Here is a 17102-nt window from a genome sequence, read left to right as displayed (position 1 = left end):
AATTCAGCAAGAGAGGCTTTAAGAATCCTCAGTACTTAAAAGAAAGTCATGTATAGTCTCTACAAGTGACAGACTTGGTCTAATTAATTAAACGCATTAAGACAAACGCTGCTCTGGAAACAAATGGTCGAGGACCGTTTTCATGCATGAAATCACAGGCAAGAGGTGCTTTCTTTATCTCGCTTTCCCATGTGAGACATACTTCCTCTGTTCTTTCATATCCTTTTTTCACAGTCACTTTCCTTTTCTCATCATCTCTCTGAACAAATACAATAAGTATCCACGTGTGACAGCAAATGGCAGAAGAGAACAGGTGGGACTTCACAAAATAACAGTAAAGATCATATCAAGACATATTTGGCCATTCAATATATGAGATAACCCCCAAACCTCTAAATCATGACTCTTAGTCATCCCTAACTAAACTAAGGATTTCTGGGAAATAAAAAATTTAAAAGTGATGCTTTCAATCATTTTAAATACTTTTATTTGGAAACCAGAAAAAATATAGCTGCATAAAATTATACTTACTTTATCAATAATGAAGAAAAATGTATAGGAACACCTAACGGATGCAAAAAGCATGCCCTGTCAAAAAAAAATATGGTACAACACTGTACCTTTTCTGTCGCTGGGGTGGTACCCTACGGTTCCATTTTGTACCGTTACAGGTACTGAACATAATACAATGTTGTAAATTACTATACATTAAGGATCTATTGTGTGCATTTAAAGGTACCTTTAACAGTTTTGTTACCCATAAATTTGAACTTGCACAAAATTGTTCTTTAAGGTACACAATAGGTCCTTAGGGTATAATATTGTATCTACCCGAAAAGGTTCATTTCAGTGTGTTGTATACCCATAAAAGTACAAAATTAAACTTTTGAGGGAACCATTCCAGCAACAGAAAAGGTACAGTTTTGACTTTGTGGAGAAAAAGCATAGACACAGCAAAAAAGCTGTTTTCAGCTATTACAGGGCTAACTTCTCACAAATGTCAAAATGTTCCCTTTTCAGTCTTATCTTTGGAGAACCACTTACCTGTGTTCATGCCCTTTAAAAAAAAAACATGCTGATTTTAGCATTAAAATTCCTTTTTCATATTCTAAGACTACTTAGTCACTTATTTTTAAATAAAAATCAATGTAATTACTTTAACAGTATGTTAAAATGTTCCTATCTCTGTTTAAAATGCATCGACTATAATTATACGTAATGCAATCAGAGGATCATTACCCTGTATTGCTATTAAACCATCATTTTGTTTAATTAAACTTCTTCAAACATTGCAACATTGACTTTAATGGTGTGAGTTTGGGAAATGACACATGCTTGCCCAACCAATTGATGACACTGAAATGTCTGGGAAACCTATTTGAAGAGATCAAAATTATTTATTTAATAACTTATTTATCCTGATCACCCATTTGAATGAGTTCAAACTAAATCTGGTTCACTTTAGATTAAATGAAATATGTTTAAAAGATCAGAAGGCAGATCTAAGACTACTGATCTAGGGATCTCAATACAAGAGACGACATGAAATGTTGCATCTGTGCTGTAATGTTGAGAGTTTTAAGTGGAAATGTTTATTCATTTATGATTCTCTGCTGCACTCTTGTGCCCACCAAACAGGCTACTTGTAAAGACCACACAAATCTGACTTTATTTGTGTCTTTACGTTTGACTGTGTTTGTGGTGGCTAAAATTATATTTATGGATTATTGATGTATTTGTTATAATAGACAAAACTAAAAATTCCCAGATAACAACTGCTCAAAACTAATAACACACAGTAACCCGGATGCTGCAAATCATTTTGAAAGGTGGGTCAATGACGTGACGTTAATGTTTTTGTGTCCGTATGATCAGTGGTGTAGTGGTGTCTGGAGAAGTGGGTATACTCTTTATTTATGCCCCAGTAGAAGTGGGTATACTCTTAATGTATGCCCCCAGTAGAAGTGGGTACCCCCTGCCATCAAATAAAGAGGTGGGTATACTCCGTATACCTGCGTATACCCTGCACTACACCACTGCGTATGATTCAATTTAATGTAAAAAGGTTAAAATTTCAAATAAATTTGCAGATTACTTGCACACATCTCTTTTTTGAGGTCTAGTCTAAAATTTCTGGTTTCATTTCATTTTGAAAGAATATTTGGGGGATAATTGCAAAAATGTAAATGTGGTGTAACTGGTCTGTTTCAATTGGTGTAACTAGTATTTTTGTAAATGAAAATATAATCATAAAAAATTGGAATTAAATATATTCATTTCATATAGAGTAATATAAATTTCTGTACATTAATTTTTACATAATTTGTCAAAGATTATTTAGAAAACAGAGCTGTTTTCAGCATATGTCAGGACAAATATTACAAAAACACATAAACAAATTACATTTAGAAATAACTAATAAATTATATTTAATATATATATATATATATATATATATATTTATTTATTTATTTATTTATTTATTTATTTATTTATTTATTTATTTATTTATTTATTTAATATATATATCAAAACTGTACATATAAAATATTTAAGATTTCTCATTCTTTGGCGCAATTGGCGGTTACACCATTTGACATTTTCAGCTCCCTTTAGTCTTAACTTTCACAAAAATGGTGCAAATGTAATTTTTTATTGCATAAAATTAACATAAATACACAATTTGCATTGAAATAAACCTGATGCGTGCTTTTAAAACAAGTTTTTTAAACGATTTTTGAAACCTTTTTTGTCACTGACCCAGATACAGTTTAATATTACACAAAAATTTTATATAAATATGTCTTTTAAGAACAAATATAACATGATATTTACAAATGATTAAACCAAATTGTTCGTGACATTTGATCGTCTGGTCTTATCTTAAAACTGAAGGTAAACAGGTTTTCCTTAAGGAAGGTAATGTAATATACCCTAATATTTAAAATCAATATTTAAATATCCTTACCCTACTTATGAGGTAAATAGTGTGAAATAAACAGGATAATGTACAAGCAGCTGGTTGTTATCTCGAATTAAGCCCCTTCAGTGTGATACAAGACAAAGACACTATACAATACATTATCCCTTACTGAAAAAACATAATGGAAGAAGAAAAGAAATGGGAATTATGATTTGAAGTATACATTGACATAAATTTCTTCATAAATACTTTGTGTACTTCATGGTTATTTTAATGTATTTAGTTTTTTTCATCCAAAGTTTTCCTGCTTTGCTAATGCGTTACGGTTCCCAATCTTTTTCCTCCTTTTCCTCCTTCGTCACTTCTCCCGTCATTTCCTTATCTTTATCTGACCTCTGTTTTTCTGGATCTCCTTCTTTCTTTTCCTCTGTCTCATCTTCCATCTTCTCCTCCTTTGTGGCCTCCTCTTGTATCGCTTTTTCTGTCTTTTCCTCCTCTTCATCTTCATCCTCTACCTCTTCCCCGGCATACCGCTCTATCTCTACAATCTGTTTTTTGATGTTTTTATTTGTCTCTGCGTGTTCTGCTATCAGCTTCATCACTTTGGTCTGCATGATCTGCAGCGTGCTGTAGATCCGGTTCACGCGGTACTCCAAGTCCCTCTCATCCGGTTTCAGTTTTGTAGGGTCCAACTCCAGCAGACCATCCTTCAGCAGAATCTCTCTCCCTTTATCCTCCAACATAGCCTTAGCATCAGGATATTCCGTTAGAGCTTCCATCAGATCATCCTTGGACAGACAGAAGAGATCTGAGTACCCAATGCTTCGAATATTGGCCGTTCTACGATTTCCAGCTTTGCTGCCCTTTATGTTCAGAATGCTGATTTCACCGAAGTAGCTCCCGTCTCCAAGAACGCAAAACTGAGTGACGCCGTCATCAGCCACCACAGCAAGCTTGCCATCCTTTATGATGTACATCTCACGTCCGATATCACCCTTGCGACAGATGTAGTCACCAGGACTGAAGACCTGAGGCTGAAGCTTCAGCACCAACTCTATTAACAAACCAGCCTCGCAATCCGCAAAGATCCGTACCTTCTTGAGCGTATCCAAGTGCACATTCATGCCTATCTCTGCCCGTAACTTGTCTGGTAGGTACCTCAAGACTTCTCTTTCATCTTGTGCCTTCTTGTTATTCCACAGGTAGTCAAACCACTTGATGACACGATTCTCCAAGTCTTTACTGACGTGGCGCGCATGCATGTATTGTTTAATGTTGTCAATCCGTGCCTGAAACTGTGCCTGGGCAGCGTTCATGTTGGAGATCATGGTGGCAATATTGCCCACAATGGTGGCAAAAATCAGGACGCCCACCAGGAAGTCAACCACATGAAAGAAGAATTCAGAGTCAAGCTCGGGTGAAGGCGTCTCTCCAATGGTGGTAAGGGTAAGTGTGGACCAGTACAGGCTGAAGGAATATTTTCGTAACAGCTGGTCAAACTCCGGTTCAGTGAGAGCGGGATACACCCATGGATCTGATCCAAACCCAATGGACTTAGAGAAGGAAAAGTAGAGGCACGCGTTCCAGTGGATAATGATGATTATGTACATGACCAAGGTGCAGATCCGGAAAATGTTGGGGTAGTTGGTCATCGTTTCTGAGATTTTGAAGAACTCAAACATGCGGTTCAGGCGAAGCAGCTTGTTAATGCGGATCTCGGGGTAGTCTAGCCCTAAAACAAAGTAGAAGATGTCTGTGGGTAACATGGAGACCACGTCGATGCGGAACTGGAAGCTGTCTGTGTACCGCTGAAGCAGGAGCTTTTCATCTTTGACAAGCAAGCCTTGTTCCAGGTAACCTATTCAAAGAAAGTTGCCATGAAATCTGTTTCATACATCATGCAGTGATTCACCTCATTTCCTTCATTAAAGAGAAACTGAAACCTATGTTAAACTTCACCTGTTCGAGCTCTGAAGGCCATGTCAGCTAAGTAAAGCAGGTCAGAGGTGTAGTCCAAGAAGAACCATATCAGTATATAATCATGTTGCAGTTCCTCAAAACAGGCTCTATATGCACGGCAGCAAGAACACATGCAGATGGATTGTAAAAGCACTGTATATAAATTAACAAGTCATTTCAAATTTTTTATTGATGAGTTGCTGTAACTTATAAAATAAAGTTGAAATAAGTGAATTCAGCTTTATTTTTCAAGTTAGATCAAATCACTAGTCAAGATAAAAAAAAAATCTGAGTTGAAATTACTTGTAAATCCAAGTTGATTATACTTAAAAATTGTGTGTAAAAAAGTTTACTATTTTTCAAACAAATCTGAGCAAAGGTTAAAACAAGACATTCAATATCATTCATTAAGCATGCATACAAACAAATCGTGATTCAACAAAAACTTTTGTATCAACATTTATTCTAAATGTATCGAAAATTCAAGAAAACCTAAAACCACTCGTACGCAATAATCACATACACTATAATTAAATACTAGGCTATAATTATAAATTTTATAATAATGTTGATATATAACATTTACATTACTATATTTTATATTACAATATTTTCTGTATTAATTATTATTATACATGATCTATATTATTATTATATAGGCTACATTATATTAAACATTATTATAGCCTACTTTTTTTTCTACACATATAAATAAGATGCACGTAATGACAAATTTTCACAATTTCCTATTTTCATTCATTTTTTAAATCTCTACATGAAAGCATCTGCTTAATGCCTAATGTAAACGTCATGTAAATCTAATGAGAAGTCCAATCGTCAATTACTTGATCTCCTTCCTGTTTTATTTTAGATACAGATGCGGGTCTCTGTCATATTAATTAAATGGCATATTTATAAGTATAAGAACAAACTCATGTGTGTACGCACGTGTTGTGGATAAGGTGAAAAGTTTTCGTGAGAAGCTAAAGTGTGCATATTAATACGAAAAACGTACGCATTTATTAGTAAATGAGACCCAATGAGTCTGGCAAACTGAATAGAAGTATAATAGTGGCTCAAATGCTGCGTGCACACCAAACGCATGAGTTGAAAATTTTCAACTTGCGTGGAAACACGTTTGAGGCGAATAAAGGTACATTCACATTATAAAAGGCTTTGTCGCTGTGTGTCGTTCGTCTCTTTCAAAAGAGGCATTTAAACAAATGAGTAACGTCCAGTCCAGTAACTGACTAGTGACGAATGACGTGAACTCCTTCGTTCTCATTAGCCGTTTCTCAATATGCGTTCTTGTCTGTACTTGTGTTCTTGTGGACTTGAGAAACGTCATCAGTCACGGCCCAAGTACTGTTCCAATTCAAAGTTCGCATCAAGCCCAAGTTCACATAAAATCCCCGGATGTGTTCTTGATCCGCCCATTTTATCGAGGATGCATCAGAGGAGACTTGTGTGGACTTATGACAGCGAAGTTTCCCAGAATGCATTTCGCGTCAGGAGTTCGTTCTTCCGAGTCTGAACTTGCAAGTTCAAACTACGAAGGACACAAGTCCGAGTTCGACGTACTTGGTATTGAGAAATGGCTATTGTTAGTCGCTCCCAAATGTCGCTCATAATTTGCACATTTCTCAACTTTGTTGTGCGACTGGACGCGCCCCATCCAGTCACCAATGGTTTCTGTCGCTCGTGTAGCCGAAAGTCGCCAAGCTTCCATCAATTAGAAATCAATAGGATTGTGTCGCTCTGCTACCGCTAGACGCTGCTAGTCTGAATGTAGCTTTACGCGTGTTTTTGCTGCTATTGCATTGTCCAATTCACGTCATTTGCATCGCCCCGAGTGAGTTCTTTGAATTGACTTTGTTTGTAATCTACTGAGATTGTTGAATTTGAGTTTGGTGTGTACGCTCTATTAGACCACAGGCTTCATAGATTAAATATATAAATATACAGATAACATTTGTATTCTGCTCTCACGCTTTTTATGGTAATTTGAAACATGAAATTTGAATTCTTACCTTGCAATGATAACTGTCCAATTATACATGACAGGAATGGTGATTATAAACAGCCATTGATAATACAGAAGTCCCGCTGGGTTAATCACAAACACCTCTTTAGGCCTTGGAAAACCAAATTAAACAATGATCAAGAGTAATTATTCGGGTTAGAAATGACAGATAAACATAAATCTGATACCAACCCCTCCTCTTTAACTTTTTCCTTTTCTTTTTCCTTCTCCTTCTCTTTTTCTTTTTCATTTTCTTTCTCCTTCTCTTCTTTCAGTTTCATCTGCTTTTTCTGCTTCTTCTCTTTCTTTTCTTTTTTGCTTTCCAATGGCAGAAAATGTTATTACAGTTAAATGGCTTTGATGGATGTCACTGAAATCACACTGTTGCACATGTAAGACATATAAAGACTTACTCTTTCTTCTCCTTCTTCTCTTTTTTCTCCTTTTTCTTCTTGTTCTTCTTTTCTTCCCTATGGTGAACAAAACACATTAGTGCAAGTAGGACACCAACATGATCACCATGCATGTGAAGACAGCATTAAGTAAATACATAGAGTAACAATAAATGTGTGTGTGTGTGTGTGTGTGTGTGTATATATATACGCTGTAAAAAAAATCAGTAGAAATTGCAATGTTATTGCAGCTGGGTTGCCGGTAATTTACCGTAGATTTCATTTTATGTTATTTACTGGCAAGAGTTTGTTCAAAGTTTAATACATTTTAAATATTTACAAGTCTTTATCTTTACAGAATAAAACTATACAATAACAGCCTCATGCAAAGCATTCTGGGAACCAGAAATCATCATCAACCTTTTTCAGTTTTTTGATTCAGATTTTGTTTTCCAGAATGTTTAGCTTGATGCTGTTTTTTTTTTTTGTTTCACTCTGTAAATACAAAGACTTGTAAATGTTTAATGTTCATTTAACTTTGAACAAAATGTTGCCAGTAAAAACATAAATTTAAATCTACGGTAAGTTATATATATATATATATTACCATACTGTGCAAAAGTCCTAGGCCATCACCACCAGACTTGTTGTTTTAAAAGTTTTAATGTCCATCCATATTTATTTTTCAATCTATTTTTTTAAGATACGAACAGAAAATACAAGAAATATGTACAAAAAATTATAATTTTCAGAACTAAATGTCTTCTTTAGGCATCGTCAGTGTTTTAGTGTGACCTCTATTGGTACTAAACACATCTTGAGCCTTTTTTTAGTAAACAGACTAATTTCTTTAAAATTAGAAATTAGAAATTAATTTTATTTAGGTTTAAGAGATCCTGCACTTTCCTGGTATTGCTCAATTGGAAGAGAAGTTTACCCTAAAAACTTGACACATCAGTTTACATTTTTATAGTTTACAGTTTACAGTTTTTAATACTATATTCACATTTCCTGTATTTTCAGGATGTATTCTATTAAAGAGATTGAGAAACAATTATATGATCACTATAACATTGCAAAAACAACAAATCTAATTCTGGCATGGTATGAAATCATAATAAGGCATCTTTTATTACTCATCATTGTTGTTGCTGTTGTTGATGTTAAAAAAACGTCCTGCATTTGGAGCAGGAATCAGGTCTTCCTGATCCTCCTCTGTGTCCACCTCCATTATCGGAGACATTTGGGATGGTACTGCAACACCTCCTAATGTAGGTACAACAGGCATCATTCCTATTGCCCTAAAACACTAAAGCAATTGTTTTCACTTCACACATGCTCTTTTTGTGAGACGTCAAGAAAAACAAAGCTTTTGATATCTTAAGTAATCACAAATTTAGGTCACACTCACCGGCTGTTTTCCTTTAACCGAAATCCGATCCCATTCCCACAAGATCAGAAGAATCTCCAAGAACCGCACAGAACTTTCACTGTATAATCAAATTAAAGATGGCATTTCATAACCACCAGTCAGTGTTTTAGGAGGCGTACAATGTGGGTTCCTATGCTCTGTTGTGCTCTGTAATGATGCCCGAGCCTTCAATGACCCTGAAAAGGATTTGGAGATTAATGATAGACGAGAGTTACAATGATAAAGTCTCCACCCTGTCTTCTTAAGAGGTCATTTATACTCCCTCAAGCAAAATATGGGTCTCTATGACCTGTAATTTATGCAGTTCCACTGAGATTTTTACCAATCTGTCGATCTCCAAGTTGTTCTATATTTAATCGGATGTTTAAATGCATTACCCAGAGTGCCTCAAAGATAAGCTATATTTGTTTTTAGTGTTAATGTAACCAACTATAATTGACTTTATGTGCATTACACTGCTCTCATCTGTGTACTTGTGTTTGCTACAGTGTAAGCTAGAGAGCAGAAGAGAAAGATTGGCCCTGTTAGCAGTACATTTACCCAGTCAGCACTCTTTCAGATTTGCTTTATCCTATTAAAACAAGCCTGCCGGTGTTATTGCTTTCACAGCCATTCACAGTTTGAGTAAAAGGCAGAAGGGAAATAGATGTAAGGTCTAAACAAATGTTAATTATTTCATTCATTTCTTTCATTACCATGCATATAAACGATTTATACTTTATTGTTTGAAATTCAATAAATCTGATAATGCACACCCTTAAAACATTTCTCAACCAATCAGAATGAAGCATTCAACAGCCTTGTGGTATAAAACATTACAATTAAGTTGACTGAAGAGACTTTAAGCTGCAACAAGACATTTTATTGACAGAAAACTGAGAGATTACACAGAATCACATCACACAGTAATATAACACCGTAACACAGTACTGGCTCAATACAATGAGGTCATCATAAAAAAACACCTGCCAAGCAACAATTTCACACAACACGACAGAAATGTGCCAAATTTTGTTTCAGCAGGCCAGTTAGACGTATACCCTCTGGGTCTAACCCAGTCCCTGTACTATAATGTTCGGTTGTGATCTTGATGTCAGCAGTGTGACCGGCAAGATCTGTGGGCGGGGCTTCCCATCACTTACACCACAGGCAGAGCTGTGGCTTCAGCCACCTGTTCTGCACCAACGGTAGCTTCGGGTGCAACCACAGTGATGTCAGTTTCTATGACGACCAACGGTTCCTGGGGGATGTCGGATGGCTGGACAGCAACAGGAGCTGCAGTGGCATCAGGAACCGGGTCAGCAGCCGCAACGGTAATGGTGATGTCACTGGCAGTGCCGGCATCCACAGCTGGGGCGGCTTCGGTGGGCTCAGGTCCTTCTGCTACCTCAGCTGCCTCAGCCTCTTCTGCGGCTTCGGCCTCATCTGAGTTTAATGGGGCAGCCGGCTGTGCGGGCTGGGAGGCATGGTGAGCGTAAAAGGCGTTAAACGGCTTGGGGAAATAAAAAAAGAGAAACATGATGAAATGTCCTAGTAATTTTTGATAATGTCATGATTTATTAATTTTCTATGTGAAAGTGTCCCATAACAGGTGGGTTATTAGCTGGTCATGTGATCTCAGCTCTATGTAGAATATAACAGGTTTTATTACGTTATTGATATGAGTAGACTGGGAGTGTACATGATGTTTTCACTTATTTTTTGAAACTTAATCCTATGCGCCTTAAATAGAAAAGATTAAATAGCTTACCGTGTCTTCCTCATCTGATCCATCTCCCTTGGGTGCAGGATTGAATACCTGAAAGGAATGTTTTTGTATTAATTAATTTTCTATCATAAGTCTTATATCATTGATCTACTATTTTATGCAAAAGGCCATTTTTCATGACAGGTTTTTGGAGATGAGTGTAGATAAGACATAAACTTGCAGATTACTTTGATGCTTCAGCTAAACATCACATCTTAGACCACCTTGAAATTTTATGCAAATCCAAGCTGGTTGAGTTGGTTAGTGCTGGCCCAGCATAGCCATGTTTCTCACCAGGTTAACCATCACAATCTTTCTGACATCTTCTGGCAGCAGTCCTGCCAGACTCAAGGTAATAAGTCTAGTTTTTTTTTTACCAAAAATATCAAATATAAGTGATTTTGTGCATAAAACAAAATCACATAAAATTTTATATGATTTTTTCTTAAATTTATTGTTTAATAAAAATTTTCAAGATTTTTGTGCTTGTTTTATGCACAAAATCACTTACATTTGATATTTCTGGTCTAAAACTGTACTTATTTTCTTGGGTCCTCCTTTTGCTTATCAAGAAAATACATCTAAATTTAAGAAATTTTAGATATTTTTACTAAAAACAAGACAAAAATAATAAGAAATATTTTCTTGAAAATTATTTTTTGCAGTGTATGCATTAAAAAATAAATAAAATCATTAGTGCTAACATGTTGCTAACCTGCTGGGGTCCTTGAGGTAAAACCTGAGACTGTGCCTGTATAAAAAAGAAACAGATTGTTTAAATAACTGAAATTCACTCAGTGTAAAAAAAGTGAAAAGATTAGCCAATGCTATCATGTAAAATGCGTTACGAGATAATAAAAGTGTTTACATCAACTGGTGCAGCCACAGCAGGTCCTGCCTGTGAGACAAAATTCATTGTATTATTTGTAACATTACTGTATATTGCCTTCATTGCATTTATTTGTGTATTTTGGTTTTATTTCTGTGGTCACTGACCTGTTGTTGCAGTTTTCCTATCATTCTGTAAAGCTCCATCAGGTGTAAAGCTGTGTTAGCGTTATCAGCTGCTGCCTGCTGTAGAAGGAATGCCTCAATAATCACAATACAATACACCGGTATATACTTTAATACCTATTTTGAGCACATACACGTCTTACCTCATTGCTGCCACTGTCGAGCGCCTAAAACATGAGGGAAGGAAGAAGAAGATGTCAAAAAATGTCTTAAGAAGAAATCTACATGATAAAAGATGTAAAGAAGAGAAGTGCTTACAGGTGCAGCTAGTGTGGAGCCAAGCACACACATCAGGAACACAACGAGTTTCATATTGATCCTCTGACACAGATAAAAAAGCATTTTAAAGACTTTACACACTAAATGCACTACTAATTGGTGTAGTATCACTCAACACTGACTATTATCATATTCAGGATACAAGATACAATTGTGACCCAGTCTAAGAAAATCAAACTTTGATTGGGAGATTAAGAGACTTTAGCCTGGATTTCACAGACAGGGTCATACTGTGAATACTTAGAGAAAACAAAACTGTGATAGATTATAAAACTTCAGATATTATACAATATCTGGTTTCTTTTTCCTTTATCTAGGTTAAAACATATTTTGTAACATTTAATAAGTCCTTTGAACGACAGGCAACTTTAAAAGAAGCAAGAAGTACTTACTTTTTTGTAATTTCACAAGGACAAATGCTTGACTTCTCCGGTGGATTTTGTAGTGGAATGTATTACCGGGAATGTCTGCAGTTTATATACTTAAGCAGCTCGTGAAACAAACCAATCACATCTAAGGAAAAAGTGAAATCTATTTTTTCCCTTGAAGCATGCTTAATAACAGGTTTGGAATTACAACTGTTAATGACCTATTATGTATAATTATATGCTATGAAGGTTTTGCTTGCTGCACAGTTCTTCAAAAAGAAAGATGGAAAAAAATATGTCTAGTCTAGACAAATATTTTTGTGCCTGTGGTTTTCTGCAGGTTAACATGGATCTATTTTTGTAAATGCATTGCCATGAACCACTGTCTTTATGAGAGTAAGGGGTTATGGGTACTTTCCAGTTTGATAAAGCTAATTAAAATACATTTTTATGAACAAGACAAAGCTGAAATCCACATTATATTTAACTCATTGTTTAAGAATCAGATTCTTTCACGTGGCTCCTCATTGTTATCACATTGGTATAGCTTAAAATTGTCATCTTCAATTTTCACTTACTTTGTGGTTTGATAATATTCAATTATGTGCAGTCATGTCCAGAGTGGCTTTCAGCGGATGAATACGAAGATAAATAACTCGTGAAACTCAAAATAAAGCAAAAAATGAATCTGAATCAGCTTGAGTCATTCCTCTAAAAATAAATCACATTTGAAGATGTTTCCAAAAGAGTTGCATGTCATTGGGGACTATCATAGTCGGTACAGACTATACTGTAGTTCATTTTTAAGTGAAACTGTATCTGATTTGTATCTGCTGATTTTGACCTTTCAAGAATACTTTTTCTACTTTGTACTTTATAATTGTACTCTTCTATTTAACCTGTTAATGGTTTATTACATTGTGAGATCTTAAAAACTTAAATTATTAATTAAGATTAGTATTATTATTTAAAGTTTATAAAAATGATTAATAGTAAACTATAATCATATTGCATGGCTGTCTGGAATACACAAATCTAATTGGTTAATTGGTTTGTATCAATGTAAAGGTGTTTATGTTTTTGCATTACATTACACTGCAGATAAGACAACGCTGTCTCACAAGAATTCATACATATTTTACGAGTTGGCTAATTTGTATTAATTCATACAACCACATTCATACGTTTTTATATAATATGCCTTGACCCCCTGTGACGTTGTTTTTTTTTCATGAGATTCGTATGTTTTTGCACAATTAACTTCTAGCCAACTCGTAAAATATGTACGAATTCTTGTGAGATCAGGCTGGAAAAGACTATCTTTGCAACCAGTTTGTGCGCTTAAAAGACGTCTAACAGGCGTCCAAACACAAACCAGACATTTCGGGTAAAATAAGGCAAAAATGGCCTTTCAGTGAAAATTGAATAAGTATCTAACCATAACCCATACACAGGGGCATTGCACAAGATCTGGGGGCCATATGCATAGGCAGTCCTGATGGGCCCCCATGCCCCACCCCTATAATATAGTCCAGACTTTTCAAGAGCCCTCTCTTTCTTTGGGGCCCTAGTAATCAGCACTGGTTTTACCCCCAGTCTGATGCCCCTGCCCTTAAATAAATAAAATAAAATAAATAAATAAAACCAAACCAATCACTGTTTTTCTTTACTTATATGATGCAATGTCAAACATCTTGCAGGTTGGCAAAAACGATGTAACCAAATTCAAGTTTATTTTAAGTATAGCATTTTAAGTTAACATAGGGAGTGAAATGATGATCTAAGAAAGAACCTGTTAAAAAGTCAAAAATAATATTTATATGTAAGGCATAACACCCAGATCAGGACCCCAAAGTAAGCTGGTAGCATCTAATGGTATAATAGGCCTGACTGTAGCTACATCATCCCTTACTTATAAACTTGTTTTGGGGATGTGGGTGTTCGTATTTATTTGTTTGTATGACTATGGCTGCGTCTCAAGTCAGCTCCCACTGAACAGGGAGTCGGTTATTTTAATGGCTGCATCAATCGCAAAATCTTTCCAGTGCACTGGAATGTTCAGTCCTTAAAAATTCCCACAATGCAACACAAAAACCAGTGAGCATCAATGGTCCCTATGTTACCTTAGTGGAAATCACGTGACCTTTTCCAAAGCTCTTCAACTGAAATCGTGCGAGCCAACTCAATGAAACGTGACAGAACTTTTGAAAAGACAAACGTTTGTTTTAGTTTTAATATAAACCCCATAGACTCTAAAAATATGGACATAGTGTCCATGACTTTACATATAGGTTTGAGAAGAGCGTTTTAAAAACCAATATTTGGCGGGCCCTGCCATTGCCATCTTGGCTTCATGTCACCGTACATCACTCACAGATAACCGAAAATGGGTAACAGTAGAGGAGGGCGACGGTAAAGACAGCATTGGCAGTTCATCCGTAATTTAAGTGGCCACACCCTCAATTATGCAGAACTTTAAGGCTTAAAGGACTAGTCCATTTTCTTTAAAAAAAATCCAGATAATTTACTCACCACCATGTCATCCAAAATGTTGATGTCTTTCTTTGTTCAGTCGAGAAGAAATAATGTTTTTTGAGGAAAACATTCCACGATTTTTCTCATTTTAATGAACCCCAACACTTAACTCAACAGAGTTTCAAAGGACTCTAAACGATCCCAAACGAGGCATAAGGGTCTTATCTAGCGAAACGATTGTCATTTCTGTCAAGAAAAATTTAAAATATACACTTTTAAACCACAACTTCTCGTCTACCTCTGGTCATGTGACGCGCCAGCGCGACCTCACGTAAAACGTCATCATGTCAAGAGGTCACAGAGGACGAACGCGAAACTCCGCCCCAGTGTTTACAAGTGTGGAGAAAGAGGACCGTTCCAAAATTGTTGTCTGTTGAATGATACTGATTAATGTCTTTGTGTCAATTCATTGTTTAAAATGGTCCGCAAATGTGGGTTCCATATATGTAACACGTGACCTTTCCACGTCACTAGGTCAACGCTTGCTCGTCACAGGACCGGAGGAAAACGAACAGTTGTGGTTTAAAATTGCATATTTTTTATTTTTCTTGCCAAAAATGAAAATTGTTTTGCTAGATAAGACCCTTATGCCTCGTTTGGGATCGTTTAGAGTCATTTGAAACTGCAATTTTAAACGGCACTAAAACTGTTAAGTGTTGGGGTCCATTAAAGTCCATTAAAATGAGAAAAATCCTGGAATCCTGGTTTTCCTCAAAAAAAACATAATTTCTTCTCGACTGAACAAAGAAAGACATCAACATTTTGGATGACATGGTGGTGAGTAAATTATTTGGATAATTTTTTTTTTTTTTTTTTTTTTTAGAAAAAAATCACCCCCCTCACATTTGTCATGAATGCTAAAACAAGACTAAGTTCAAACTGTATACATTTTTTTATTTATTTATTTATTTGTTTGTTTATTTCACACACATCATCATTCTAAAGGCAATATAGTAATTATATAATGCTAGTGTGCGAAAAGGGAAAACCCCAAAGAAGCTACTGAAAGCTTTTAGTAGGGGACCCAACAATATCATACAACATATAACATAAAGTAACAAATAAATACATCAAAACACATTCACTACAACAACAAACGACAGACGATCCCAGCACAAATATAACACTTATAAATGATCAAGAAGTATACGTAAACAACAGTTTTCCCTTGAGTTTTTCCTTAAAAACGGAGACAGGATGTAACATTTTAAGGTTTTCCTCCAGCTCGTTCCAAATCTGCGGGCCTCTGCACACTACACTCAGGCTCGTACATTTTAATCGTCTTATTTTACCAGTAATTAAATGTTTATCCCGTGTGTGATAAATGTGCTGGGGTCGGCTGATTGGAACAAGTTCACATAATCTATAATTTAGCTTATGTACAACCTGGAAAATCATACAGGCATTCTGAAAAATATTATATTCGGCAAGTCTTAATAGACCAAGGCGATAAAACAATGGACGCGAAGGGGTATTTGGCTCAGACCACGTTAATATTCGTATAATTTTTTTCTGTAAAGACTGTATTTTACTCAGATAACTTGTAAAAGTGTTACACCATATGACATTACAATCACAAGATCCTTGTATACATTAATGCTCAATTCAGATTTTTTGCTCAGATCCGATGGCTAAAATCAGACAGTGTGAACTGTTTGTGGTTCTGAAATGCATTGCATGTGCAAAAGAACAATAATATGTCATGCGCAGCACACGGTACGGAAATGTCCATGCAGACCACTGTTCGGGTGTGGTGGACTTCATACAGAGCTGTGCAGACCGGTCAGTCAACTCATTTTATCTAAATTCCATAGGAGCGAACGTTATGAGAGCATACAAGCAGAAAATCGGATTTTGATAGCATTATGAACGTAGTCTTAGCTAGACCAAAACCCAGGCTATGAACACATTTATTTCTGCTGTAAATTATTATTTTTTATTTAAATATGGGACATCTATAGGATTGAGTCCCTTTTAGAGCCAGCTGATGAATTGCAGTTTAAGTCACTTAATATTTAAATGTAATATTCCTCCTAATGTATGCACGGATATGTAAGAGAATAATCAAAGTGTTTATCATAATATACTTTAGCAAGTTATTAAAAAAATTAAATCAGAGAGATGTTGGTTTTGCCGGCTGTTGATGAATTGATGGATTATCACAAGTTCTTAAGCAGCCCAGTGCGATTCACAACCTCTGGACCTTGGGAGCTGGTTGAGACACAGCCCATATTAAAAAAAAATGATATGATTTGATATTCTAATTATTAGTTTTTTTGTACCTTGATTGTTCACACAAGTGATTAAGTCTATTTATGCCCTCCTCTATTGTGTGAGGAGTTATACCTTGACAAAGGCTTCCGGCTGAAACGTTGGTTAATAAAGCATATACCAGTTGTTATTTTTGAAAATATCCTTTGAGAGCATGTA

The 17102-nt window shown here is 35.7% G+C and overlaps 2 protein-coding genes across 3 annotated transcripts; both read right to left on the bottom strand.

The window, feature by feature from the left end:
• Positions 1-3243: 3243 nt before the first annotated feature.
• cnga1a (cyclic nucleotide gated channel subunit alpha 1a) lies at positions 3244-8585 on the bottom strand. Its single transcript, XM_065295929.2, has 6 exons — positions 8434-8585; positions 7319-7375; positions 7098-7223; positions 6913-7017; positions 4883-4989; positions 3244-4781 (listed from the first exon to the last, which is right to left on the bottom strand). Exons 1-6 carry the CDS (start codon positions 8583-8585, stop codon positions 3244-3246), a joined length of 2085 nt encoding a protein of 694 aa, XP_065152001.2.
• Positions 8586-9569: 984 nt separating this feature from the next.
• On the bottom strand, positions 9570-12205 carry enam (enamelin). 2 transcript variants are annotated; one of them, XM_065295853.2, is made up of 8 exons: positions 12162-12205; positions 11749-11811; positions 11634-11657; positions 11473-11550; positions 11345-11374; positions 11192-11227; positions 10480-10527; positions 9570-10221 (listed from the first exon to the last, which is right to left on the bottom strand). In XM_065295853.2, the coding sequence occupies exons 2-8, from the start codon at positions 11800-11802 to the stop codon at positions 9868-9870; spliced, it is 624 nt and encodes a 207-aa protein (XP_065151925.2). In that variant the 5' UTR covers positions 11803-11811; positions 12162-12205; the 3' UTR covers positions 9570-9867. The 2 variants fall into 2 exon arrangements, with proteins under 2 accessions (XP_065151925.2, XP_065151926.2); XM_065295854.2 differs by having other exon boundaries at positions 11473-11547; positions 12162-12201.
• Between the last annotated feature and the right edge of the window lie 4897 nt (positions 12206-17102).

The sequence above is a fragment of the Paramisgurnus dabryanus genome, chromosome 4 (assembly GCF_030506205.2).
Source record: "Paramisgurnus dabryanus chromosome 4, PD_genome_1.1, whole genome shotgun sequence".
NCBI classification, from domain to species: Eukaryota; Metazoa; Chordata; class Actinopteri; order Cypriniformes; family Cobitidae; genus Paramisgurnus; species Paramisgurnus dabryanus.
Note: the sequence above shows the minus strand (reverse complement) of the source record. Positions and strands in the feature narration are given on the sequence as shown.